At 33.9% G+C, this 27,998-nt stretch overlaps 5 protein-coding genes across 6 annotated transcripts; 1 reads left to right on the plus strand and 4 right to left on the minus strand.

Moving 5' to 3' along the window:
- Nucleotides 1–276: 276 nt before the first annotated feature.
- On the minus strand, nt 277–4,672 carry LOC116342557. Of its 2 annotated transcripts, none has more exons than XM_031770221.1 (13): nt 4,278–4,672; nt 4,127–4,210; nt 2,763–3,201; nt 2,570–2,683; nt 2,279–2,487; nt 1,990–2,214; nt 1,822–1,918; nt 1,479–1,764; nt 1,206–1,396; nt 963–1,114; nt 737–889; nt 519–661; nt 277–442 (listed from the first exon to the last, which is right to left on the minus strand). In XM_031770221.1, exons 1-13 carry the CDS (start codon nt 4,426–4,428, stop codon nt 320–322), a joined length of 2,367 nt encoding a protein of 788 aa, XP_031626081.1. In that variant the 5' UTR covers nt 4,429–4,672; the 3' UTR covers nt 277–319. The 2 variants fall into 2 exon arrangements, 1 of the variants encoding a protein (XP_031626081.1); XR_004201260.1 differs by having other exon boundaries at nt 341–442; nt 519–632.
- A 3,565-nt stretch (nt 4,673–8,237) lies between these two features.
- On the minus strand, nt 8,238–10,290 carry LOC116342442 (DEAD-box ATP-dependent RNA helicase 20-like). The gene is made up of 2 exons (XM_031770052.1): nt 9,486–10,290; nt 8,238–9,416 (listed from the first exon to the last, which is right to left on the minus strand). Exons 1-2 carry the CDS (start codon nt 10,235–10,237, stop codon nt 8,312–8,314), a joined length of 1,857 nt encoding a protein of 618 aa, XP_031625912.1. The 5' UTR covers nt 10,238–10,290; the 3' UTR covers nt 8,238–8,311.
- A 151-nt stretch (nt 10,291–10,441) lies between these two features.
- LOC116342471 (DEAD-box ATP-dependent RNA helicase 20-like) lies at nt 10,442–12,715 on the minus strand. Its single transcript, XM_031770105.1, has 4 exons — nt 12,593–12,715; nt 11,738–12,448; nt 11,301–11,655; nt 10,442–11,237 (listed from the first exon to the last, which is right to left on the minus strand). The coding sequence occupies exons 2-4, from the start codon at nt 12,427–12,429 to the stop codon at nt 10,554–10,556; spliced, it is 1,731 nt and encodes a 576-aa protein (XP_031625965.1). The 5' UTR covers nt 12,430–12,448; nt 12,593–12,715; the 3' UTR covers nt 10,442–10,553.
- Nucleotides 12,716–12,902: 187 nt separating this feature from the next.
- Nucleotides 12,903–14,606, minus strand: LOC116342461 (ras-related GTP-binding protein A). Its single transcript, XM_031770090.1, has 5 exons — nt 14,364–14,606; nt 14,140–14,239; nt 13,838–14,055; nt 13,592–13,774; nt 12,903–13,448 (listed from the first exon to the last, which is right to left on the minus strand). The coding sequence occupies exons 1-5, from the start codon at nt 14,379–14,381 to the stop codon at nt 13,035–13,037; spliced, it is 933 nt and encodes a 310-aa protein (XP_031625950.1). The 5' UTR covers nt 14,382–14,606; the 3' UTR covers nt 12,903–13,034.
- Nucleotides 14,607–18,866: 4,260 nt separating this feature from the next.
- On the plus strand, nt 18,867–27,806 carry LOC116342368. The gene is made up of 2 exons (XM_031769942.1): nt 18,867–22,541; nt 22,879–27,806. Exons 1-2 carry the CDS (start codon nt 21,845–21,847, stop codon nt 23,961–23,963), a joined length of 1,782 nt encoding a protein of 593 aa, XP_031625802.1. The 5' UTR covers nt 18,867–21,844; the 3' UTR covers nt 23,964–27,806.
- The last annotated feature ends 192 nt before the right edge of the window (nt 27,807–27,998 follow it).

A 27,998-nucleotide genomic window follows, 5' to 3' on the forward strand; every position in this document is an offset into this window, starting at 1 on the left:
TTGAATATAGTGCAAATAGTGGAAAATATAATAAATAATGTACGTATAACAAATTGGTAATTGATTATTGAGTCAATAATATTGACTGAAATCAATTAACAATTTCAACAAAACAGCAGAAATGAAAGTATAATTTACCTAGATATTTACCATATCATTCTCAATTTTTTTTCCTTTTCCATACAAAAATCGTGATGAAACTTTTGCTTTTGATATGTATTTTGTTCTACATTCGAAATAACAACTTTTGAAAAATGAAAAATTGTCATGTCAAAATTGTTAAGTTACTTAGAATAAATTTTAATTTAAAAACTCAATACTAGTATTTCATTTTTCGATTATAAATTGTTCTCAACAGATCTTCAATGGGGGCCTGATAGATCATGTAAAGCAATAGACTGGCAAATATGGTTAAAATTGTAATTCCCAAGAAAAATGTGATCTAAAATGCGAAGTTAATTTGAAATGTACAAAAATATGAATAAATTGTCCAATTTTTATCTATTAATGTTGCATACCATCAATCCGACCGAAAGATGCATGCTGCTGTCTGAGCTTAAGATGATGATACGTGTAACGATTGGAAAAATCAGTATAAAACTGTTTGTCATTTTATTCAGAGGCAGAAGATACTGTGATGTAAGCAAATGTCCGATTAAACCTTTATGTGTATAATGCCATTTATTTAGTCTTTTGTAATTTATTCGGTGAAAGAGTCACGTTTTGCATACAATACCTCGATGTTTGGATATCGATGCGATAATAATCCATAGTATAATTATACTCCACGTCATATGGACAATCGTTGAGAAAATGGCATTTGTTGTTAACGAAATGAGAGATTTACTAAAAATAAGCGCAATCACCAATAAGAAACACGAAATCCAACCTATAAAATAGACGAAAAATGAACAAATCACCATTTTTATTACACAATTTGTCTTTATATTGAGTATACAAACCGCAAGACATCATTCCAATGCTAATCTCCAGCTTTCTATCGATCTTATGTATAACATATCCAATACAAATGCCAAAAATGTATGGCGAGAGTCGGGTCCATGGTTGAAAAAAAAATCCATTGAAAAATGTTAGGCTCTCTTCGGAAATCAAACTGAAATTATTTAATTTAAATGTAAAGTGTTCGCATCATTTTTGTATGTATCATGTCATTGCTGTAATTCTCAAATTGACGCCGCTTTTACCTGGAGCTAACTTTCATTTCTGGTTCGTGTTGATAAAATCGCAGTGCTGTATTTGCAATCAATGAACTTATCAAGAACGAACTGAAGATAACGATGCCAAAGCGTGGATGATTTTTCAAAATCAATAGAATGATGCAAGCAACAATGAAACAATGAACTTCTATTGATAAAATCCATGACCAAACCATACACTAATTTCCAATGAAAATAAAAATTCACAAAATTACTCGTATCGAAATGAAAATGTTCACAAAACAGAAAATCGGAACTCACTCGTTCTTTCAGTGGATAAAATTGATCAATGTAGATGATATTGCGCCACATACTAGCCTCACATGTGTGATGATCCATCGACGGTATTTCGATCACTCCGTAGTCGTGGAAATATTTCATACACATTTGCAATAGGAGTAATGACGCAATGTACGGAAATGTCATGCTGAACACTTTATACGCGATCATCGAAACAATATGAAGCAACGTATCGAAACAGGAAGAGATCGCCTCGACATCAATGTTTTTCATTCGATTGAAGAACATGTGGGCAACACAAACTCCGCTAAAAAAATGAACGAATAAACATCAAACGGAATATATAAAGGTATTGCATTCTTACCACAGAAAAAAATGCGTATCTACTGCAAGAGAACCACTGCTCAAAATTCCTTGCACCAAATTTGATCCGTCCAAGCGAAATTTATACATTTTGTTATCTGTGTACAATCAGTTTGTAGGCAAAATATGAAATTACAGCAAAATATATATGAGATAAAGATATGCATACCAGAAATATAATACAAAACGATGCACACATGGTACAATAGCAGCCACAGTAGACATAGAACACGAAGGCCAGAGATTTCAATCACCTCACTGATGCAAAATTTTGGTTTATCACTAAATAAGAGCTCAAAATTTCGTCGCCATGAAAACGCCAATAGTATTCGTCGCAAAACATTGCCATTGGGATTGTTCATTTCAACGTTCACTGATCCCATATCGGATGAAACTGCAATTAAAATTGTACGAATCGTTCTTTTCGCAGAGTGCACAAAATGAATTTTATAACTTACACTTTGTACATTTTGCCGATATAAAATCCATACTCAGCGATGACAAATTTTCCATTTTTAGTTCCTTAATTCGAAGCAAATTAACACTTCGCAATGAGTCACCCATTTGGGTTGAATTCAGCTTAGTTTTTTTACTTTCACAATTTGATGTGTTCCGTGTGCAATTAGCTAGATTGTTCAACCGATTGGTCAATTGCGTTGAATTTTTTCTAAAGCAAATAAAAAAATGACATTGTATTTAAACTGAAATTGTACTTGCCAACACTCAAGTAATAATAATGATGGTAGTACTTCAATGTTTCTTGTTGTTGAAATTGTATAAGATTCATTTTTACGTCGAAATTGATGAGATGTTCCAAAATGGTGCCAAACAGGCCAAAAATAAGAAATATTGATGTTAGACCACTGGCAAAGTAAAAGAAAAACATAAGAATGCAAAATTCATTTAAATTCAGTCAAAATATTACAATTTCCGAATACTCACATAAAGATATAAAATGCAAAATCTGTGTAGTATGTATATGATTCTTTTAAAATTCGTACGTCTAAAAGTTCTGTATTTTTCATGACAAGATTATTTCTCAAATGTGAAACATTCGCATAAGACATAACTTGTAACAAATCATTGTGATTGCATGACTTTGGCATACACGCTGTTTGATGGATGATAAACGTGTGAAATGGCGAACTTTCAATGACGCTTTTGTAGCGTGCATTCACCAATTGCACACGAAATGGCAAATAAACCGATGGAATCATGTAGCCCTGCACGTTTCCGTAGACCGTTCGATTGGTGCCAGCCAATGGTTGGTAATTGAAAATGTTGATTTCTTCGTTCAGTTCACGACATAATTGCGGATCCGTACGTCGAATAATATTTCCTGACATAATCCCACCGGAATAAAAAGAGCTTGCATCGTACACTATAAAATGACAAACAGATAACACATTCAATTTTATATCGCTACAAATTAAATACTTTCATTGTTTCATTTGCGGATAGATCAATTTGCACATGTTTTGTGCATATGATATAATTGGTCCGAAAGCATCGATGCTTGAAATAGCGATGAACACATGTTTTTCCACTCGCCATTAGCGAAGGCAATCGAATCGATCAGCCGAATGCAGTGAAGGCTGAAGGTGCAGTGATCATAACAATAACGTATGCGCATGGCGCTTCTACCACTTCTTGAATAAATCGCTCAGAAAAACCAAAACAAAAACAAATGAAAACCGCACATCAATATCAACATTCGAAATCTTTGGCATTCACCACCAAACACTTAAATTTAAGCATTTCATATAAAATGCGTTGTGCGCGCTATTTCTCCTTCAATTATCGACTTAATTTGTTGTAGATAAACGCAGTTTACAAGCCTATAACCATAACTTAGCCAAGTTTGGTTTTTGGATGCTCTGAATTTTTGTTTATTATTTATGGATCACAATTACTTTGGCAATTTCAAACAAATTTCTCCGCATAAATTATACACAAATTACATATGTTTTTTTTATCTTTTCTTTCATTTTTCATTTCACTTATGTACTAACGAGCCTGTGTAGAGAAATAAAAAAATGATTGGTCATTTGATCATATTTCTCGAATCTGTTTTATAATCATTTGAACGATTCCAACGGAACCGAATGGAATTTTTACTGAATACTATAGAAAGTTGGTTCAATCCAAGCTGAAGGTGAAATTCTTTAATTGCCGCAATCGAAGGTGTGGTGGCTGGATGATATTCAATGCTTTTTTTTGACTATGTTTATTTTACTTTCAATATGATGATTCAATCAGTTTTCCAAATAAATTCAAAACAATTTAGGTAAGAAAAAAATACATACATTTTACCGCCCACAGCACGTCTTTATGCAAACCGTCCAAGTATAGGAACATATCCTTTATACATTTTTCGCTAATATTCCAACCTGAAAAAAGTGAAAACGTGAACCAAACCTTTATAGATGAAATCATCTGTCGTCACCAAATTCATACCAACATCGTTGAATTCAAAGAATCGCACCATCGAAAGTGGCCCGAATGTTTCGAATATCACATTTAAATTTGAGATTACGGTTGCAGACACTCGTGATATGACGAACGCCAAAGTGATTGCAATAGTCCAAAATTTCTTTTTGAATATCATATTGTTTGGAGTAACTTTTTCTTTTCTTTTCTCACTCAAATTGTTTAGTTTTGTTCATAAAAAACAATTTTTTTTGTGCACCAAATTTAAAGATCTTTTGAAATTCTAAAAACTCTTTCTCAATCGATTAAAAGACTTGTCACGATGGCTTAATTGGTGCGTTGTTTCATAAAACCGTCACATTTTTGCAATCGTTTTGTTTGGGTTTTTTCTGGTGCCACGATCACTTCACAAAATCAACTGATCACTTCAACGGTAGATGCAGATCTGCCCGTTGAGAAGAAATAAAAATCAAAGCAAATTCGAAGAATATCGAAAGTAAACAGAGAATGAAAATTGAAATTGAATCGTATTGCATGCGTTCGCTTGTTTGATCGAACGGGAGAATGTGCGAAAGATATAATGGAAGAACAAAATGTGTACCAAACAATGCAGAGAAAGAAGTGATTGAAATGTGTTTTTTTTCTCTTTATTTTGTCGGTATGGGCTAAATTGAGCGTGGATGGTGCACGCGTTGTACATGACAATGCAAGTGAAACAGAAAACATTTGGTATGTTATAAAGCTGCGCATGTTGTTGTTGTTGCAGACGACGAAAAAATGAGCGAGAAAGAATTTAAAGCAAAAGCGAAAAAAACACAACACATAACGTAACATAGCAATTTCTCATTTACTGTTTCCATTTACGATGCGTATCAAATCGTTTAGCCCGTTTGGGTGCGTGTATATGTTCGGCACCAAATTATAGTATAGTACCACGTGCTGTGTGAATTTATCGCGTTATGGAGAGAAAAACATCAACACCAACAAAGCATAGAAAGCATATCAAAGAAGGAAAATACCAACGAACCAATACGGTATGCACAGAATGCACCATCGAACCTCTCGTACCAATAAATTTTTCTCTGAAAACGTTTTTTTCTTTCTTCGATAATTGTTTTTACTGTCGTTTAATGATTCATTTTTTTATTGTTTTATTATTTGCCAGTTAAGCAAAGGTCTTCGAACGGAATTTGTATCCGTATAACATTTTTTTTTCATTGTGTTGTGGAAATATAATTTTGATTGCCATGCAGAACCGTTTAATTGAAATTTCAATCTCAATTTCGAAGTTTGTTGCATAAGTGAAAATTGTATCATTCCCATTTGTATCACAGTTCATTAATTTTTTTCCGCTTCAGTTCATAACAACGCCAGTAACTGAACATATGTATATGTCCACAGTTTCAAATCTTAAATGTGTTTTTCAACAAATTATCGCAAAAATTTGAGGCTGATCAAATTAGAGTAATCTGCAAATTAAAAATTCTTGTTGATAATCGTTCTTATCAATTGGAGCACGGCGTTTTCATCAGGGGGTCAAATTGATTTTGGTCTTGGAGGGGGGAGGGGGGTTTTTATATGAAAAAATTGAAATATTGAAAAATGGAAAATCGAGCCGAAATTTTCCAACTTTGACACAAAATCAGTTTATTTTTTGCTATTTTTTTATACAATTATATGGGAAAACAGATCAAAATTCTTTCAGCGGAGGGTCAAGTCGTTAAATTTCTCAAAAAAAATCCCGTTAGAAGATTTGGAGAAATCCTCAGGAGGGAATCAAACTGGACGTGTGTTCAAATATAAATGGTTTAGGTTTAATACTCTTTTCTCTAAAAATTTTACACAATTTTGGACATTTCAAATCGTTACTTACTTTTGGTAGTACCAGAACGCATTTCTATAATTTTTATCAAAAATCAAAAGACCTTTGATTCAATTATCAAAATTTAAATGTCAATATATTTATAATATTTGAAAAAAAAAATATTCGTTTTTGAATGATGTAGAAAGTGCATACAAAAGGAAAGGTATGCAAGAAAAAAAAAACAAGTACCAAGTACTTCACAATAATTTCTTTTCCTTGTCGTAGGAGCCAGACTTATTGCAAATCTGCAACATATTAAACCAATGAAAGAAGATTACGAGGAGCCCGAAGACAATCATATCTATTGAAAATATCGAGAGGAGAGTATGTTTTTATTCAGACATTACTCAACTATAAGCGCTGAATAACATACTCTCTTCTTGATATATTCAATAGATATGTTCAGTGAAGAAACGAGAAACTATTTCCACAATATAGCTGCAAATATTGGTACTCGGAATTCAATAAAAATTTTGTAGTTTTATTCAGAAATCACGTTTAAATTTACATTCATTATATTTTTGTGTGATTTGACAGCGATTGGTGCACGCTTTTGCCAAGTCAATGTATAGTTATTATTTTGATTGGTATAAACGGATTCAGTAATAATAAATTAATTTAACAATAGATGTAGTTAAATGTTAAAAGTTGACAAGTTATTATCTATGTATGCCCGAATGTGATGAATAAAGTGCTATCACAATTTAAATATATTTGTTAGTTTTAAATCAATGTATAACATTTCTAGAAGTAAACAAAACGAATTGAATATGAGCACATACAGTTTTAATTCAGTCGATTGCTGTCATTTACATTGTTATCACTTGGATTTATTTTCTACGCACTTCAATAATTCTACAATAAAATAAACTGAACTCATGCTGAATTCAAACGGAATGTCTTATGATTAATCTTATTTACAACGCTGTGTATTTTTCACGTTAGTTATTCTATATAAGATGCTAGACATTTTTTATGCACAATGTGAGAAATATCATTTCATTTTCGCAAGTTGTACAGGTCATTGTTTCCATTTGCTTTTGATGAGATACAATACACAATGTCTTATTGAATTAACATGTTTATTGTTCAATAATTTTTTATGTCTAAAATTTTCATACAACGTAAAAATGGACAAGATTTAAGATTAACTATTTTATTGAAATGAAATATATAAAACGATACGGTGAAAAATAAGAGGTTTTTATCTCTGCAACGATTCATATCTAGATTCATATCATTTTGAAAACAATGAATACTTTTTTCAGTGAATTTTTAAAGACTTTTTTAAATTAAATTTCAGTTTTCTCACGTGTCTGAACGATTCAAAGCTCGAAACTCGTTTGCAATGAGTACGAATTTATCTACCCTAACTAAAACAGAAGTAATTCGAGTTTTTTTTTAAATGAAAATAAAAAATGAGTTGCAGTTTTCTCTTGTTATCACATAATTATCCAAACGAATTCGATTCGAATTACTTCCACCTCAAATTTATGGATCGATTAGAATGTTGTATTTTCATCAATAAACAAATAATATTTTATTTTGTTCATTCAAGTGAGATCAAAAGTGCCCACAACAACAGATCACATTAACGGCAGAACAGAAATAAAGAGAGTTCTAGAAATACTTACCGACACGAACGAAAAAATGGAACTAAATGGGAGGTAATAAATGATTCATATTTTGAATTTTGCGCGTTTGTGTCATGAACCTGAAATATTCATAGTGAGTGAGTGACGAAATCAATCGGAGCGCGCTTTAGCCAAAATACATTTTAAAAAACCTTAGTTTTAAAAAATTCAGACAATATCTTGAATGAACAATCACTTCTATTAAAACAAGAAAAGTGATTCATCATTAAAACAATAACGTCTATTGTTTTAGCTCATTTAGCTGGCTAACGTACTATCAGCTCAACTGACCAGTTAATTCAATATATTGTCTGAAAAAATTCCAAAAATGTCATGCGAAATAAATGATGATACACATTTTTGAAAAAAAAAAAAAAAAAAAAATCTTCAAAGCTGTCAAATTTACAGTCGAAAAGTGTTTGATGAAAAATAAGTCAAAGACTACTTTTTATTTTAAAACTATTTTTTATTCAGTCAAATAAATCTGTTTTTGTTGTGTCCTTGATGGCAATTGAGTGACTAACTCTATTGAGTGACTAACTCTATGGGAATATTCAAAGAAATCATTCTCGTTCTTTAACGTCATCGCTTTGATTATTATCAATGGTAAATTTTTGAAAACCTTTTCCCTTTGGCACTGCAAATTTAATTTCGTGATCGGGACTCGCATTGGCTGCTTTCAATATAAATAATGGTGGAGGGATTGACTGATGTGCGTTTTGTAATGTTGCAATTAAATCATCGACCAAGTCTCCATCTTCTTCTGTGACGATTGAATATGACGTTCCCGGCCGATTTGTACGACTAACACGATTTACATAATCTGATATAGACAGTGGCATATCACAATTCACCACATGTGATATGTTGCCAAAATTGATATTTTTCGCCGCTAAATCTGTTAATATCAAAAACTGAAATGCCTCGCTCTGAAATTCGAACAAAATTGCATTTTGTTGTGTGGTCGATTTTCTGTTATGCAACGATTTACTGTGATAACCTTTTGTCTGTAATATTTTTGCAATTTTATCAGCTTTATTTGGAGTATCGGTGAATATGAGTATTTTTTGTTTGACACTCTCAGACAATATTAAATCGATCACATCAATTAATAGAGCCTCTTTTTGCTTTTCATCGGATAATTTAACAATTTGTTTTATATTTTCAAGGTTTTGTTCAACTTCTGAAGAACCCACATCCAATCGAACATGGTCATCTATGATGAGTTTCTTCAATTCACTTGTCCACATTGAGCTCCAAATGAGCCTTTGGCAATCTGGCCGGATTTGTGATTCAATTTGCAAAATTTCGTCATCTAAACACATATGAAGCATTTTATCTGCCTCGTATAATGCAAAATGCGAACATCTTTCCATACTAATTGATTTTGTACGAAGAATTTCGTACAAATGATATGGCGTGGTTATTAGAAGTTCACCAACATCGATTGGCTTTATATGTGTTTGAGTTTGGTTGATATCGTCACAAACAACTGTACATTTGATCTTTGCATCATTGCAGAAAATATTCGCCAACTGTTGAATTTGCTCAGCCATTTCTTCTGTCAATGTCAAAATCACAGCAACTGGGCCCTCATCTGGTTTTAGACGTGGCTGATACGATATATGAATTATAGCTGACAAAAGCATTGCCAAAGTTTTTCCAGTCCTGAAAAATTATTTGTTATAGTAAAACTTCAATAAAAACCGATGAATTTGTATGTGAAAAAATATTCACCTTGGCTGAGAAGTTGCAATCATATTAGCTCCAGATAACGCCAGCGGAATTGCTTGTGATTGAAATGGTGTAAATTCATGAAAATTGTCATCAAGCTTGGCGACTATTTTTTGCGATAGATCACTGAGTTCAGAAAACTGGAAAATTGGCTTTGGAGCACTATAATGATCTATAGATCCGAGTTTAATATGCATTTTCGATTTAAAATTCGAAATTTCTACTTGAGATCGACTCTGTGTTAGTTCACTGGGCTTGTAAAAATTCTTATTTATTTCAACCAATTTCATGTCATCCCAATTCGGTGTTTCCAAATCGTCCAGGCTGCAGTCATCCGAATCACAATCACTGAGGTCATCTTCATCACTTTCTGCTTCATCGGAGACTGTTGTTACTTGTTTTTTGCTTTCAATATTTTTTCCCATTTTGTGGGGCCGTGTGTGTTCGAGCTTGCCCGTATTTTTATTTAAATAATAATCAGTTTCCCGCATTTGATATTCTCTTTGTTCGTCTTTTTGAAAATCGTTCCACAATTTCTGTTGCCGTTTCAAATGTGTTGCAATAGACGAATTTAATTTATGTGTCACAAATTCATTTTTCGCAGTGACTGTAATTTGCGGTCTATTTTTATTGCGATTATTGGAATTTCTCGAGGCAAATTTACGTATAATTTGACTGCTTACTGTAGCATGTAAACCACTAAACTCATTGAACTTTATGCTAAGAAAGAGAGGTGAACGCTTCGCCAACAACATTTTTTTATTCGGTTTGTTTATGCTTTACTTTACATAAGAAGCGAACCTCACAATGTATTTGTGCAGTAGTATGATTTTAATATCATATGTTTTGTGAGGCACGTGTGAAATGTCAGAATTTAGAGTGAATCAACAGTTGTAAGGTTTTTTGATTCATTGATGAGGAAAAAAACCATTATTACACAAATAAAATTTTACTAAAAATTGAATGAAATTTTATATTTTTTTTATTTCACTTCCACTAAAATATGTTTCTAACATTGAAATAATGCTAATGACTTAATGAATATTATAATATTGTTTGTCAAAGAAAATATTAATATTTCCGTCCAAATCGCTGTCCTGACAATTCCAAAAGTTCAGGAGCTATATCTTGTTTGGCTTCTGAAAGTACAGCTATTAATTTATCGGCTTGATTGTAATTTTCTTGGGTGAACAACGTATAAGCTGTGCCATGCGATTTTGATCGACCAGTGCGTCCAATTCTGTGTACATAGTCTTCGGTTGTGTTTGGATAATCATAGTTTATAACATTTTTGATGTCACTGACATCTAATCCTCTGGCTGCTACATCCGTAGCAATAAGTGTACTGATTCGATTCGATCTGAATGAATCTAAAGTCATTTCTCGTTGGGCTTGCGAACGACCGCCATGAATTGGTTGATTTTTGAATCCACGATTGCTTAATTGATACGACAACTGATCGGCCATTCGTTTGGTTTGAACAAATATGATTGTTTTTTGGTCGCTCCTCTCAAGTTTGGAAACATTCTCAAGAATTTGAAGTAATTCCCGGAATTTATCTCGTTCCTCGCAGACTCTGATGACTTGTTTGATATTATGATTAGCACAAAGTTCTGTTGAACCAACTGTCAATTGAGTGTACTCGTCGCCCAAGAAATCTCTTGCAATATTACGCACTTCACGTGGCCAGGTTGCAGACCACATTACAGTTTGACGATCCGGACGAATTTGTGATACAATTTGACGCATTTGTGGCTAAATTAATTTAGATTACAAATTAATATCATAAATTAAACTTCATTCACAAATTAAAATCACCTCAAAACCCATGTCAAGCATACGATCGGCTTCATCAAGAACAAGGTAAGAACATCGACGCAAATTTACGCAATTCGTTGAAAGTAAATCAATCAAACGTCCGGGTGTTGCAACAACAAATTGAGCGCCCATGCGAAGTTCTGAAAGTTGTTGAGCTTTGGCCGATCCACCGTAAAGTGCTGCATTATTAATATTTGAAGAACGACCAAATTGAGTGGCGACTTTTTGAATCTGTTGTGCCAGTTCCCGGGTGGGTGCCAAAACAAGTGCAATTGGTCCGTCGTTTACTTCTAAAGGTGCTTGATTTAAAATATGAATAATGGCTGGTACAATGTACGCCAGAGTTTTTCCAGATCTTATTGAATAACAAAAAAGAGAAGAATTGGTTTTGAGACACAATTTCAATGGACAATTATTATTTAAATTTCATTGCTTACCCAGTTTGAGCGATTCCAACCATATTTTGGCCTGATAGTGCAATCGGCATTCCTTGGGCTTGAATTGGTGTACAATCTTCGAAATTTTCTCGTTGAATTTCTCTGGCAAGAGCTGGTGGTAGATTTTGCAACTCTTTGAATGTAAAAATGGGTTTTGGTACATCACGAGGAACACTTATTTCGTGTTTTTCACGGAATGCATTGATTTCAGCTTCGGTTCGGTTTGCCGTTATTTCACTCTGTTGGTAGAAATTTTTTTCCAAACTCTCTAACTCATCCAGATTGTAATCAACTGCATTCAAATGCTGGCCAAATGAACTACGTTGACCTCCAAATGATCCACCTCGATCACCAAATCCTCCTTGATTACCGAAAGATCCAGCTCTTTGAACAAACGACCCACCGCGTTGGTTAAATGATCCTTTCTGTCCGCCAAATGATCCTCTTTGACCACCAAACGAATCTCTTCGTCCACCAAACGAATCTCTTCGATCATTAAACGAATCTCTTCGTTGTGGTGTTCTAGTTCTGCCTATTGGTGCATCATCATCGTCATCGTCAATGAATCGTGCATACGTTCGCACCGTATGTGTTATTGCCGGAAAATTGATTTTTGTTCTGCGTATTGTCTCTTGCACTACATTGCTTCTGTGATATACAGAACTCAAATGTCGTAATTTGGTGAGAAACATGGTGTACACAACGATCAAACTGCAAACCAAAATTAAAATAGGATATTTTTTTCAATTTTTACATAATGTGAATATGCCCGACAATTTATAATTCATTACATTGAACTAATCAATGAAACTATACTTGATTCAATCTAAAGACTATTAAAGTTGATTCACTTACCTTTGTGTATAGTTTTGATTTTTTTTTTCTTAGAAAAATCAATTTGGAAGTTCGCAGTCACTCGTAATTGGCATTAAAATGGTGAAATACTTGCCTCGTTTGGAACATGCGTTTTTTCAGTGACAGATATCAACGTGACGTTTTGACTTGACGTCTAGTTGCGGTTATAAGGTTTTTATTTTGATTTGTAGCCCACTTCATCGTAATACTCGTATCATCTTCAAATTCATGATTGAATGAAATATTTTAGATAAACAATAATACATCGTTGCGTTGATTCGATTTATTCATTTTATTTGACTCGTCTCAATTTGTGTATATATATATATATTTATGACAAAAATAACAAGTTTCGATTGTTGTTATCAAAAATTATTTGGTTCTCTTCATCTCTGATATTTGTATTACTAATAAGATATTAATATGCGGCCATTCAAGATTTTTAGTGTAAAAGTTGTGAGGATGAGGTACTGTTCGGATTTTCCAATTCCTCAAAATATTTGCGTGCATTTCGAATGTTAATTAGAGCCGCTTCCGAAGGCATTGTTGGATCCGACATTATAACCATGATATATGTGTTGCTTGTGAATGTATTAATGAATGCGGCAAATTGGCTATTACGAACTTCCATCGAATGAAATTTTGCGCCAAGTTTTGAACACGATAATTTAAATTGCTTGATTATGTTTGACACTTTTTCAAAGCGATGCAAATCACGATGTTGTTTCCGTTGCGAATGTGATATGACCAAAAATGTTGCTCGTTCAAATAATAGCACCTCATCGGCGTCGATTATATTGGCAAAGTATGCAAGCGAATGTTCCAAAGCTTCAACATTTGGAATTAGCATATAAACCTTTGAAGATATAAAAAGAAAACAATGAATTGAATTAGCTTCGGAGAGACCATCGATGAAAATGTCCATTTATTTGACTCTGAACTAGGTACGCGAAACGCGAAGAAGTAAATTTCAAAAGACTCTTTTAATGGATCACTTACAATTTGACTCCATGCCTTGTACAGAGTTTCGTCCCAAATGCTTGTTTTGAAGGCGGTACAATTCAACGGCAACGATAAACGCTTCAAATCTTCTTCACGTTCTTTGAATATGATATCGCGTTGCTCTTCGGCCACTAAATCCATCTTATGCACCAAGCAGAAGATTTTGGCATCGGGAGAGTTCTGTGAATCATAAAAGTTCGTATTAATTGTGTTTATATATCGATTTTGAAAGAATAAATTCACCTTGTATATGGCTTCCAAACATGATTGATAATAATGCATATCATTGTCCAATTCACGACTTTCCACATCAAAAACATAGATCAATACTTCAACATTACGAAATATGTTGTCTTTTTGCGATGCAAAATATTGCTCCATAAAACTCTCTTGGCCCCCACAATCCCATAAGTTTAATACCAAGTTGCCCAAAAATCGAACATGAGAATGTTCAACATCGACTGAAATCCAAAAATAAGTGCACCGTTAATGTTTTTATGTGGCGATTTGCGATTCACTTTGAGAAATATAATTTTAACACTCACTTGTCGCACCCAGTCGCCTGGTATCTCGTGCAATATAGTTGGCAAAAATAATGGAGCGCATGCTGGTCTTACCCGAACCACTTTTACCCATAAGCAACACCTACATTCATCCACAAAATGGAACTTATTGATTTCAACAATTGAACTCGGCATGAATCCAGAAATTTGATTTGAAAACAAAACAAACCTATGAAATTCACACACACCCAATCAATGGTACTTACCTTTTTCTTCATGTTCATATCTAGTTACAGTCCACCAATTAAATTATGTATATATTTCCTTTACTTGAATGATTCTCTTTGTATTTATTTTCGAAATTTATTGTGTTTGACTGTCAAACTACTGTACTAAATGTTTGCCAAAATAATACGTCATAATGAACATATAAATATATGTCTTATCGCGTTGTAAATATAATCAGAAGAATGGAAAAAATTTGGTGATTTATTTTTATGTAAAAACACAGATGTTTGACAGATGACTTTGCTATGGTTTTTTTCTTATATTATTATTGTCACTTTGGATGGCATCATTGTGTGTGTGTGTGTCATGCAAAACTACAAATTTAGATGGCGCTACCGAATACCATTTCAATTCATATAATTCTCATATTGTATTTGGTCATTCGATTTGAATTTTTATTTAATGAATGAACACATATTTAATTTGTTTTCTAATGAAATTAATAAAATTTAATGCAGAAAAAAGAAAATGAGAAAAATAAATATCGAAAGAGTGCATTCATGTGCAAAATTTCGCAGTCATGATTGTTAAACTATTATAAATACGATAACTGCAAATAAGTATTGTTTTGAATAAACTCATTACTTTCTATTTTTTTTAAATGCCTTTATGAAGCCAATAATAATGTGCAAACAAAAATTAAAATCTTCCATTTGCAGGGCACATTTACCGCATTTAATGTAAACCAAATAGTTTTAAATGTCAGCGTTTAGATGGAAATTAATTTTTTTCCCAACAGATGCATATTTAAAATTTCATTTTCGCGACAGCTCTTTGAGTCTTTATCATGTCTATTGTTAAGTTTTGATGAGTCATGCAATTCTTGTGATTAACATATACAAATAGTATGATTTTTGCTTCGATTTCGCAAAATGCTAGCTTTGCCAAGCAAAACAAATATTGTAATGTAAATTAAAATAAATCGCTACAAATATGCGACTTTCTGATTACATAGGGCAATGAGTGTGTGTTATCAAAGGGACATGAGCTTGTAATTACGAAAATTGGAACGAAAGAAACAAACAAACAGCAGTAAAAAAATGAGATCATACTTCTGAGATAGTTGGCAGTTTAATCATATCAGTGCATTAGTCAGGCAAACTGCAAATTGAATTTGTACTTTGAAGATTAAAACTACATGCTGGTGGTAAAATACTAGTCTTAATATAAATTGCACGACATTTTGTGCGTAAGGTTGCGCTTTAGAAAAAAAATCATTCATAACGCATTTATACGCATTAGAATTGCAATTGCTCCAAAAAAAAAACCGTCGAGCAAAATGAAAACTAGTCACTTGCCATGCATTCAATTCAATATGAACAAAAATGCAGTTTTACGAAATGTTTCATGCCATTTTTTACCTCACGTCCATTTTCTCTTTCTACTCTTTGCCCAACCATTTAAATGTTTGCCCGTTTTTTTTTCTATCTATTTCTCTTTGCGCCGCTCCGGTTTCTACTATTTGTAACATTGGAGAATGCTGCAAAGCAATAAAAAAACACCAATGTTTATTCATGCACATGCCGCTGTCCAATTATATATAAATCTGGCTTATCGCTTGTCGTACAAACAGACCACGATGGATGCCAGGCCATATGATGCAAAGTGTACACCGACAACAAGGTAACAAGCTGTGCTAATGCGATTTTGTTTTATCAATCGGTTTACATTCAATTGGCGAAGGCTATACACACAATACTCTTTGTATAGCAGGTTTCCGACTCTCTACAGGTGTGAAAATTTAATTAGAAACGTTTTGAAAATTAGAGAAAAACGATGTACACTTTGCAATGATAATGGCTTGATAAGACGCTGCTGTCGACAGAACTTCGAGTGTATGACTCCGGATGAAGTTTGCATTAGAATTTTGCACTGTTCAAACTCGTACACGTTTCGTGATTAACACGAAAGTTAATGGTTTTTTTGGAATTACGGTTGACGATCAAAACGTGTTGTCCATTCTTTCATTTGTGGATCACTTTTTTTGTTGTCTTTTTTGTCGTCATGTACACATGTATTGACATCGAACTAAATTTATGTACTTAAGCCATTTTGTAATAAACATTTTTCATAGAAAAACAGCGGCAGCAGTAACAAAACAACAAAATTACAATTATGAACGTTCATGCTGAAAATGGGCCACAGAGGTATTTCTTGTCTGAAGCAACGAACATGAGACAGAAAATTGGCAGGGCGTGTGAGCAAGTTTATGTATGTTTTTTTGTTCGTTTTGTTTCTGATATATTCCAAGTGGTATTGCTTTTGTGTAATACTCGGGTGTGTGCGCAGCTATAATGTGAAAGGAGAACATCGACATCATAAAACTTATTATGCACAAGTCAACACAGTATGCGTTACTCAGATTTTAAAATCGTAATTAGAAGTCCATTATGCAATAGATTTTGACCTATTGAAAACTTCTCTAAAATCTATTATAAACAGAGAGAAATGAGTGAAATAAACCGTAAGGACATCGATAAAACTGAGAAAATTACCACTTAAAAAAACAACATATTAAATTGATTTATTGTTTACATAAACGATACGATTTTATCAATCAATTTACATAAAAGAAATACAAATACACATTGAATCAGGTGGCAGATCTTGAAAGTCTGATTATTCAATGCTCAATTGGCTTGATTTATCTGTAAATGTTGTTTGCCTTAAGTTTTGTAAATGTGCCGATGTCTGAATGGAAAACGTCTTATTTCTGAGAGTGTGTAGTTTATCATTTAAATTCAAATGAAGGTGAAACAATGGTGAGAAGATATTTTGTTGGAATCTTAATTGTTGAAAGTTCAAAGCATCGGCAAATCGTATCTCACGATTAGTTTTGTGATATCACACCCAGTCGCGCTAATGTCTACCGATTTATATTGTGCGATTCAGTCATCGTCCAAGATAACGGTAGATGCGCGCAACCATTCACTCGCAAAACAATAAATAAATACGCATGAAAAAAAATTTCTCTTAATTTCATTTATGTCATTGTAGAAACTGGCCAGCGCTGCTGCTGCATTCGAACATCCGCGATACCGTAAAAGAAGATCACACACAAGACAACATGACCGCGAAATCGTTTTGATAAAGAAACATATGAATGAAATGTGCTTGTGATTTGTTTCTCTTTTTTTTCTTGTGCCGCGAAATACGTGCGCGTCTATCGAATGGGTCAAGTGGTTCCATTTTTATTGGTTGCTGTCGATTCATTTCTCTAGCCATTGACTAATAAAAGCGCCATTTTTGTACATAATTTATAAAGCATTTTGTTTATCGTGTAACCTTTGAGAATGTGTTCACATTCTTCATTTCTTCTCTTACTTCATCGAAAATAAAACCGGCTTTTTTGGAAAAATATTCACCTTACACGTAAAAATATAAGATGAAGACAAAACCTCATAATTACGACTGACTGAAGTGTTGTTAACTGCAATGTGTATCTGCATCGTCGCGATACACATTGTGTTGCAATTCTGTTTCGGTTGCTCGGTACAGAAACCAAACGGAGTAAAAAGTGTGCAAAAGAATGTTTTTTTTTTCTTTCGTAGCCTAAGAGATATTTGTTGGAATTTTTTGTTGCACAAGTAACAATGCACACACATATAAAGGCAAAGCTATACACACAGGTGTAATTTAGGACACATACGTGAAGCGCAAACGTAAACCGTGCGTTCTTTGGTACATATTCTTCTGAAATGAAATCACAAATACAAATACCAACACAGAAACTGAAATTTTAGATGTGGATGATGTGTTCCACTGGTGCGTGTGCATGTTATTTGATCACCTTTATAGTTTTGTTGGTTTTTCTGCGCCGCCACAGCAAATGCGTTAAAGATAACAAACACTTCATATATCATTTAACATAACATACACTGGATGCAACATATACGCACATACGTGCTTCTTAGCTCACTTGATCGACGCTGCAATGCAAGTGTTTGTCTTTCTCGTACGGATCACGTCTGTACAATGCACACAACATCGTTTTTTGAACTGATCTCATCGAGTTGCATCTATTCTCGTTTTCTCTGCAATATTATTGTGGCATTATCTCTTTCTTTCGGTGGTTGTTGGTTCTATTTCTACGAATTATTCGACGTACCGCGTTACGTGCTTTGTTGCGTTTACAGAAAACGCTTCGTACCTGTCGATGACTAGTCACCATTCAGCTACTCTTCATTCGAGTTTAAGTTTCATAAGATTTCTACCAGTTTTATTTTCTACTTCATTTTTCTTTTCTTCTTTGCATTTCTTTGGGTGTATCGGTGTGCTAAGCGCTAACACACTCACATCCGTAGACTCGTTATCGTTGTTGTTAGTTACTTTACACGGTGTAAGTGTATTTGTGTTAAGAGGTTCATAAGTCTTATATATTCGACGTGGTCTTTTCATTATTCTTCGGCATTTTTTTTTGTCTTTCACAAGCGCTCCGTACTTTTCGACATTTACATTTTCAGATTCGTTGGTATGTAACATTCTTGAGTTGGCTTGCGACCGATTCGGTTCGTACATTGTATTGCTGACGAAAGTATTTTAAGTGCGATTTTTTTTCTTCGATTTTTCTACATTTCTCTTTAGTGTTGTTATTCAACGTGCAAAAAAAAGTAACAAGAAAAAAAAAATCCGCCAGAATTATTTGGCACAAGCACATTTCAAGTGAAACAAAGAGAGAAAAAAAGAGTTGTTTTTTTTCATCATTCCCCGCTGTAATGATGTGAAAAAGAGAGAATGAATTTGATGAGTTTCAAGTGTGAAGTATAGACGAGAAAAAACGATTTTTATTGCGATTCTTGATCGAACCGCTGAATAAAAGTTATTTAAAAAAGTCTAAACGGAAAAAGTGTATTGCTTTTGAAAATTCGTCATTTCAATGTTGAAACGATCTTTAAAAGCCAAAAAAAAAACCTCACAAGTGATTAATGCTAATTTATGCATTATAAGTTTGTCAAAACGGCGACAACAAGTGAAGCCCGAAACAAAGTGAATTGTTATTTTATCAACAGAGACACATCGATTAACATTGAATTCAAAATAACCATAAAATACCAGTTTCAACGCATGCTATTGGCGATTTATCGGGCTGGTTGACCGTCATCATAACCAAAAATACTTATTAATAAATTCGTCGCTGAAGCAAGTGTGAAAAAAGAAGAAACAAGAAAACAAAAATGATATGTGAATGATACGATACAACGCAAAAAGACTTGTGCTAATATCGTCAATTTAGCACATTTGGAAATCGTATATTGTTTTTGTATGCACTAATCATTTCGATCACCGTAACGGGCATGCAGAAAGATCATTGCAAAATTGTTGAGAGAATGTTTTTTCTGTCGCCATATTGATCAATTGCACACATTTAAATCCAAATCGTACGATCGTTTTGAGTGAACTATAACGAAGGAGAGTAGAAAAAACACACAAACAAAAAAATACACATAGATTCGGGATCAGGGTGTGTTTGACTTTTATATAAACAGGCAAAAACAATCAAAGTGTGTGCGTGTGTATGCTCACTGTTTTCGATTTTTCGGTTGCTTGTAACATGAAGTGATCGGTTTTTTGTTCTATCATCGTCATCACCATCGAGAGTAAAAGACCAAAGTGAACGAACCAACTGACAAGTGAGTTTGTGTTTGGCTGTATATTTACATCGATGTATGCGTGTGCATGATTACCAGCAGCTAAAGACGGAAAATAAATGACTTTACCTTCAACAATGATCTACATGCAGAAGGGAAAAGGTAGACAGACACTGTGAAAATAAAAACGAGAAAGAGAACATTAAAAAAGAATTTGTACGTTGTCCGTTCATACAAATCAAATGTGCTAATAAAACACAAAAACTATTGTCTGTTTCGCATAGTGTAATCGAATTCGATTGTGGTATTGTAGTGTCTTTTTTTCTGTCGTCGTCGTCGTCGATTCGATTGGTGCGTTTGAATGCTCATTGCAAAAAAAGACAACCAACAAGCAAGCAAGCGAGAAGAAGCAAAAGAAATCCAAGAAAAAAAGAACGACCATCTACCGACAATAATAAGTAAGCAGTTAGCAATACACGGTTCTTGTTACAGATTGTATTGAAGCCCATTGCGGTGTGTTGTCGTTTGCTGCCTACACACGTAAGCTCTCTGCCAGGCGGTTAAAACTTGATTCGGTGCTGTTTTTGCTTCAACATTCTTCATTCGTTCCATCGTCGGTTACCACAGATCCGCGTGTATCTGTATGTGTATGTCAATGTGATCGTGTGTGCGTTTGTGTGTCTGTGAGCAATTCTGTACATGCCGTGTAGATCGGTTTTTGGAATATCTTTCTTTTGCAGTCATATACGGCTACAGCACAATACACGGATCGAACGCAAATAAACTCGCAAGCTATATTTTCATCGATTCAAACAATAATAACAACGACCGCAGAGACTTCCTATAGACCAACGAAGCAAGAGTTGAAGACAACTCTTTTCACATAAATATTAGAATGAACCACGTATCAAAAGCCTGAAGAAATAAAAGAAGAAGAAAAAAAAACAATAATAATATAATCAAAAGAGAACCTGAAGTGTATTTGTGCGAGCCATCGAGTATGTGCGCGCACGTAGAGTGATCTGTGTGTAGAACGGATCGAAACAGTGGAAACATTCAAAATAAACGAGATAGAAGACGGAATTTATCTCTCATATTATTATATGCTCGGTATTTTTTCCTCTTCATCCATTTTGCCTGAGAACGTGATTGGAATGCAGTGTTTCGTGTTATATTAATGACGACAACAACAACATTGATACAACGACACACAGCAGAGATATATTGAAATATTTTTTTTCCTTTATATAAAATAAATTTATATAAAACGTTGACGTTGGGTGTGCAACATTGAAATACGCTCATATTTAAAAGTGTGTCTGTGTGTCCAAATCAAGGAGTTAATAACATAATATAATAATTTGTCAATAAATTGTAACGGCTTAAACCGTTTTGAACTGATTTCCGAGAGTTTTTATTCGCGCGTTGCGTTCATTAAAAAAAAAACAATTCAATTGATTTTACAACCCAAACTGATTTTTGCAAACTGGATATTTTTCGAAATTTTCCATCAACAAGGCGCACTAAAGTCTCGAGGTGATAATTTTGCGAACACACTTTCAAAGCAAACCGAAAATTGCCAGAGCAAAAAAAGGTCATCAACTATTACAACGAAAGTATCGTGTATCTGCTGAAAGCATACCACAACGGGATTATACATCGTATATGTGTCAGTGTACATTGTTTTGGATTATAAACTCATTTTGTGTGTGTACATATACATATACGGCAGTAATTTTATGATTGATAAATTCAACAGAGAGAATTTTATCTGCAAAAACCATTAAAAATTACAAAGTCAAAATAATAAACAATAATTTTCTTGTGTTCTCATCATCTGAGTGAAACCGACATAAAATAAAGTTGTTCAAATGAAAATGGGTGAATCGACACCGATTTGTCGTTGCCGAGTTTTATACTTGGGCAGTGCTGTACCACGTCAAAGTAAAGACGGATTGCAAGGAATACAAGAGCCGCTCCGCAGTTTATATCCGTCAGAAGGAGCGGTTGGTGCGCGAGGCATAGATTCATGGTTAAGTGTCTGGTCAAATGGAATTTTATTGGAAAATGTTGATGAAAATCGTAAACAAGTTACACGATTCTTTCCCATTGAATCCCTGCATTATTGTGCGGCCGTTCGTCAAGTATTGATTCCAGAACGTGGCAATGCACCAGAACCAAAATTTTTGCCATTAGATTCACCGTTTGCACGTACACCGCGCGCAGCACATCCGCCAATTTTTGCTGCAATTTTACGTCGTACGACTGGAATTAAAGTTTTAGAATGTCACGTGTTTATTTGTAAACGTGAAGCAGCTGCAAATGCTCTAGTCAGATGTTGCTTTCATGCGTATGCAGATAATAGTTATGCGCGTCAAATCGAAACAAATGGCAGTGTTTATGGAACATTGGGTAAACCGTCGCCATCAAATGGTTTAAATGGCAGCGCCGAATGGAGATCACGCGCTGGGAGTACGATGACATTAAACAGTGTTGGACAACGAATGTTAAATGGCAGCACCAATGGAACGATCACAAATGGCAGCGATGCATACACAGTAAAAAATGGTGAGTACACAATAATCCGCATTGAAAAGCGCGCACAAGCACAACAATTGCCGCATTTTTACCCACATTCACTTAATTCGCCATTTATGTAATTTTCATTCGATTAAATCAATTACAAGAGTTTGATTAGTTTTAATGATTTTGAGCGCAATTATTAAGAAATCCCCCGTCTTTTACTTTGGGCAATATTTTTTTTCATCTTGAATTTTTTGTTTACATTCATGTAAACTGTCCCGATTAAAATCGCAAGAAAAATACTCACATACTTAATCTTTTAAATATATACAATTATAGAAAATGCAGAAAAAAAAACAAAAATATTTCTTCAATTTTTCAGTTTACGCAAGCAGCGCTGATATTGATGTTGTCGATGAAGCTGGATCTATTTATAATGGCGATGAAAACCACAAAGTCTGGTTAGGTGGTTCACAGGATCGTTTAAATGATATTGCCACGGAGAGCCCATACGATCTTTATTCATCGAATGGTATGAATGGAAATTCATCGACGCTCGGCCGCAATGCTCGTGCAAGGCAAATAAGTGCACCGATTCCAACGGTCCCACCGCCGCCCGAATCGAAGAAAGAAAAGAAGCAGAAAAAATCAAAACAATCAAGTAGTCAAAGTCTATCTGGAACACTCCGACCAAAATCAGGTTATACAAATGGTGCTACATTGGTTCGACAACAACAACACCATCAACAACAACAGCAGCATCCACACAATGGTATGGCAATGCATATGCAACAAAATCATGGTATGTATGCACCATTACCGATGCACGCTCAACAATTGCCACCATCGCGATACCATACATTTAGTCATCGTGGCGGTTACGCAAATGGCATTCCACACAGTACATCAGTTCCACATTTACATATGATACAAATGCATCCACCACCAATGCAAATGCCACTCATGTTGCCACAACAATATGCAACGCTTCAACATCCAAGTAAATTAAAATCAAAAAAGAAAAAAGACAAACTAAACATTCCATTGGGCATCCCAGTTCCACCACCAATGTTTTATCCGCCGCCGTCATCAATGATGCATGAACCAATGAACGGCATGAATCGTCCGTTGGCTATGAGCAATCGAAAATTGGCACAATCGGCCGCTGCAGGGCTTGATGATTCGGGAAATTCGGGTGCCGAATCTCCCGGTGATACGGGCACTGGTATCTATCGACGAAAAGGACACATGAACGAACGTGCATTCAGCTATTCAATTCGTCAAGAGCATAGAAGCCGCTCACATGGAAGTTTAGCATCTCTTCAATTTAATAATCCACCTGATGTGAAAAAAGAACGTGAAATTGCTCAAATGGTTGCCGGATTAGATCTAAACGATGACGCAACCATCTATAGACGTTCACATCAACCACAAATGAATGGCGGCACATTCGGCAAACGTAAATAATCGAAATACACACTCATGCTCTAAGCAAATGATTAACGGTGTTGAAGGCGATTCAAATTGCAAACCTATAGTTGCCAATCAACTTTTCGTTGCATTTGGCTTTTTTTTCTAATGCTATTGTGTCTGTGTGTTTGTTTCGAAATATTGTGTTCGGTACAAGTGCTTTGATAGACACCTCTTTCGAGATCAATTTACATTGAATAATGCGTTTTTATGTAAATAACGAACGGTGAATTTTTCTTCGATTAAATAATAAGTTTCGCTCTTTTATAATTTGAATTGTTTTGCTTTTTTCTCTTTAGTTAAACTTTTTTTTTTTCTAAATTCGCGCATCTATTTGTTTGTAAAGAATGGAAATAACATTTTTTTTTTCTAAATTCAAATTAATATTCCAAATTGGCTCGACAGCAATTACGGAAATGAGAATTATTATGCATAATTAACGTTATAATTGTCAACAATAAGAAATCATAATAAAATGAACGGTGAAATTTACACGATTGTAAACGAACGAAACAAAAAAATAATAAAAAAAAGCAAAACAAAAAAGATGAGCCGATGCGATAAGTGAATTAATAAATTTGTATATTTTAAGATAATGAATTGTTTTCTATATATGTGTGTGCGCGCGGTGAGAATAATATGAATCAAGAAAACAAATTGCATAAAAAGCGAAATTGAAACGAATTCATGGGCAAAATGTGTGTGAAGCATTCGAAACAAATTTTAAAGAATTCGACCGGAGAAGAAAATGTAACAGCAGTAATGGCAAGTCATATGAATTCAGGCAGCTCCAAAAACAAAGCCGGATGAGAATTTCAATGCAACACTGAAATGGAAACTATATTTATACCATACGACGCATAAATAAATAGCTATGCCATTTTTTTCTTTTATTTCATTCAGCGGTGGTTTTGCTTGAATTTAAATTATTCATTACGTCGTACAATTTTTCTTTCCTCTTGTTTTTATATTTTGCCTTTGATTCAATGAAAAGAATTTCAAGTACATATCATATATGCAACTTCATTGAACACGAAAGCACCGAAAGCGACGCTAAAACACATGAATAATGAAGCAAATTCGAAAAACTCACAACCATGTGTGCGATTGCGTTTGTGGCGATTGAGCTTACCAAAGCAGTTTTGGTCTTTTGTGCGGAAATATAGGCAGACAAAACATTGTACGAACGCCGAATCGTAAAATAAACATAATATTTGGATTCAAGACAAAAGCACAACAGTTAAATGAAAATAAATAAAATGGAAGAAAAGAAATTATACATGTATTCAGACAGACACTCACACACACACAAAAACCAAACGAGAAAAAACCGCTGTGTGAACCATGTAAACGAAATAGACAAACAACAACAACAACAATAAAAAAAGAAGTCGTCGATTTCTTTTCAGCGTGCATTGACTACGTCAAAAATGACACATTGTAAATTGTACGCGGCGGAAAATAGATAGAAATTTTTGCACATACGGTAACCGTGTTTTTGCGCAATGCACTGACAAACAGAAAAACAAGACGAAATAGAGAAGAAAAAAAATCAGCAAGTCAGATCACTTTAAATAAAATAAATATATACGCGATTTGATTAAAGCGACAATAATCAAGCAAGTACTTGTGTGATTTGTAATTGCAGCATAACAACGAATCGTTAATTTATTATGCAATTTCATTGGAGCTTTTTTTTTCTTTTTCCCGTGCGCTGCGTGTACGTGTTCCCTTCTCTCGTTCTCTCGTTTCTTCAACTCAAGCGAAGTGAAAAAAGTGATTTTTCAAAACATTGGCCATTCACAATTTATCACAAATTGTCTGAATTTGTGCAGTGATTTTGCGCGCGCGTTCATAAATGTTGTGCAAATGCGAAAAAAGACTTTCTTACAACATCGTCTATATGGACTGAGACCGAAAAGTATGCAGCAGCATAGTAATGTAAAAATCCAAATCAAAATCGACACTTTCATATCTAACTAATTATGCGCATCAATGGACATTCGATGTGCACACCATGATACAGTCTCGTATGCAGTTTACGTACATTGATATGCTGCCAATTAAAGCATAGCCCGTTTGCGCACGCGCTCTGGCCAATGTCCCTTAACAAATAAATACACACAGTTTACGTTTTCACAACATTTTTTTTGAGCGACTTTGGTTCACATTGTCAATTATCATTTTTATTGAGTGGTCATCGTCATTTAAAGGCATATTGTAATACTACAAATCAATTTGTAGCGAACCATGTGTGAATCGGTGTGATTGGATGTGTAATGAAATGCTAAATGCTTCGTTAAAATATTTTGAAAGCGCACGCATTTCCTGCCATTCAACAGGAAATATAAACACCATTGCCATCGAATTCAAAATCCGGCTTGATATTTAAAATTAGCCCAATTCCATACACTTTCCGCATAATATCTAATTGACTGTACAATGTACGTATCGATCGCCTCTATCATTGAGTTCGGCTTCACTTTTCGCTGCATTCCAATTTTTTCTTGCTCCCGTTATGCGTTTTGCAAAACCATGAAATATCGCAACACACATTCATTTTGTATAGTTTTATAAATATAAAAAGTAAAATATATTTAATGGCATTAATGGAATTTTAAAAGGAAATTATCGCAACAAACATTTTTTTTTTAATTTGTTTATAAATAACTGTTGGAATATAAATACGTTGGTCATTCAACAAATCATTTCTTTAATATGTGCCTTACTAAAAACTAGACGAAACCGAAAATTCTTCGAAGCAAATCCGCGTTGAGTTCATTTTAATTAGGTTTTTTTTTAATTATGATTTAATACCTGCAGAATACATATATTATTATATAAAAATTGTTTAAAAACTTACTTAGAAATCCTAAGTTAGGATATTGGAGTTGGAGTATGTTTTGATTGCATCGACTCCAATATGGTAAATGATACTTTTTTAAAATACTCTAAACTGAAAAATCAAATCGAATAGTCGAATGAGAATGATTAATCGCACTAAAATGCCAAAAAAGGCCCTCCAAACTGATGAGAAGAAATGAAAGCGAAAATCAAATAGAAAATATACCAATTTTTATTAAACGTCTTAAATTGTAACGGACTTTCTTCATTATATCAATAGTAATAGTGTTTTGTATAGTATTGTTTTTTCTTTCTTTCTTTCTTTTGTTATGAAAATCTTTTTACAATGTGAAATGGAACCATTTTATATACTTCTTATCTTCTAAAACAATTTATCTTGTATGTTAAAGAAGAAAAAAAAACACAGAAAAAAAAAAAGAAAACCGAGCCAGACACTGTAGTCAACGGCGACAGCAGCATATACGAAAAATCTATCTAATTTTATGTATTTTAATTTGTGTATTCGTGAGGTCGCTTTATCTATGTTATGTGAGGAATTTGAAAAACGCGTCTACGTTTTTCGTTGTCGTCGGAATTTTTTTTCCACTTCAACTTATTCATTCGTCCATTTGGTTGGGTGAAAGCAAATTATGCATATGAATGTGAAAATGAATGCAAATTTAACGATACATAGATTGATAAATATATATACCGAACGAATAAAGAGAATATAGTGTTGACGACAGAATTATAACGATTTATTGGAAACGAAATGAGCAATGCCGTATGTGTGTAAAAGAATGTTTCTCTTTTGTTTTCAATGAACATTTAACACATTGTTAACACACATACACTTAAGCAATCTATAAATAATATATTGAACTATGTAAACATTAGCAAGTATGTAGATTTCTATTGTCTATCGATTGAGATCAAAATCTTTTGTTGAAGAAATAAATTGCTATTATTATTTTTTATATCGAAAAATCAACCAAATGAATCTGTTCATAAATTTATCGTTTATTTGAAATGCATAAATTTAGGTATTTTAGTTGAGCCGATCTGTGTCAGAAAGTCTGATGAATTTAAACGGTAAGTGTGTAGGCAAAAGGCAACAAGTGATTGAATAAGAAACAAGTTAGTCTGGCATTAAACAGTGTGAGCCAATCTCTATGAATTCTATGAATG

This window comes from Contarinia nasturtii, unplaced genomic scaffold (assembly GCF_009176525.2).
Source record: "Contarinia nasturtii isolate CC-2019 unplaced genomic scaffold, AAFC_CNas_1.1 Cnas_scaffold_864, whole genome shotgun sequence".
NCBI lineage: Eukaryota > Metazoa > Arthropoda > Insecta > Diptera > Cecidomyiidae > Contarinia > Contarinia nasturtii.

Excerpts from the sequence above, each read along its gene's own strand:
- LOC116342471 (XM_031770105.1), bottom strand. The coding sequence starts at position 12,429 with ATGTTTCTCACCAAATTACGACATTTGAGTTCTGTATATCACAGAAGC. Across the intron at positions 11,656-11,737 it reads GTTGGAATCGCTCAAACTGG|ATCTGGAAAAACTCTGGCGT; the intron begins GTAAGCAATGAA and ends TTATTCAATAAG. Across the intron at positions 11,238-11,300 it reads TGCTTGACATGGGTTTTGAG|CCACAAATGCGTCAAATTGT; the intron begins GTGATTTTAATT and ends AAATTAATTTAG.
- LOC116342368 (XM_031769942.1), top strand. The coding sequence starts at position 21,845 with ATGAAAATGGGTGAATCGACACCGATTTGTCGTTGCCGAGTTTTATAC. Across the intron at positions 22,542-22,878 it reads TGCATACACAGTAAAAAATG|TTTACGCAAGCAGCGCTGAT; the intron begins GTGAGTACACAA and ends TCAATTTTTCAG.
- LOC116342557 (XM_031770221.1), bottom strand. The coding sequence starts at position 4,428 with ATGATATTCAAAAAGAAATTTTGGACTATTGCAATCACTTTGGCGTTC. Across the intron at positions 4,211-4,277 it reads CTTTGAATTCAACGATGTTG|GTTGGAATATTAGCGAAAAA; the intron begins GTATGAATTTGG and ends CACTTTTTTCAG. Across the intron at positions 3,202-4,126 it reads CGTGCTGTGGGCGGTAAAAT|TGTACGATGCAAGCTCTTTT; the intron begins GTATGTATTTTT and ends GTCATTTTATAG.
- LOC116342461 (XM_031770090.1), bottom strand. Across the intron at positions 13,775-13,837 it reads GTTTGGAAGCCATATACAAG|AACTCTCCCGATGCCAAAAT; the intron begins GTGAATTTATTC and ends TATGATTCACAG. Across the intron at positions 13,449-13,591 it reads ACAAGGCATGGAGTCAAATT|GTTTATATGCTAATTCCAAA; the intron begins GTAAGTGATCCA and ends ATATCTTCAAAG.
- LOC116342442 (XM_031770052.1), bottom strand. The coding sequence starts at position 10,237 with ATGTTGTTGGCGAAGCGTTCACCTCTCTTTCTTAGCATAAAGTTCAAT. Across the intron at positions 9,417-9,485 it reads ATTGCAACTTCTCAGCCAAG|GACTGGAAAAACTTTGGCAA; the intron begins GTGAATATTTTT and ends ATAATTTTTCAG.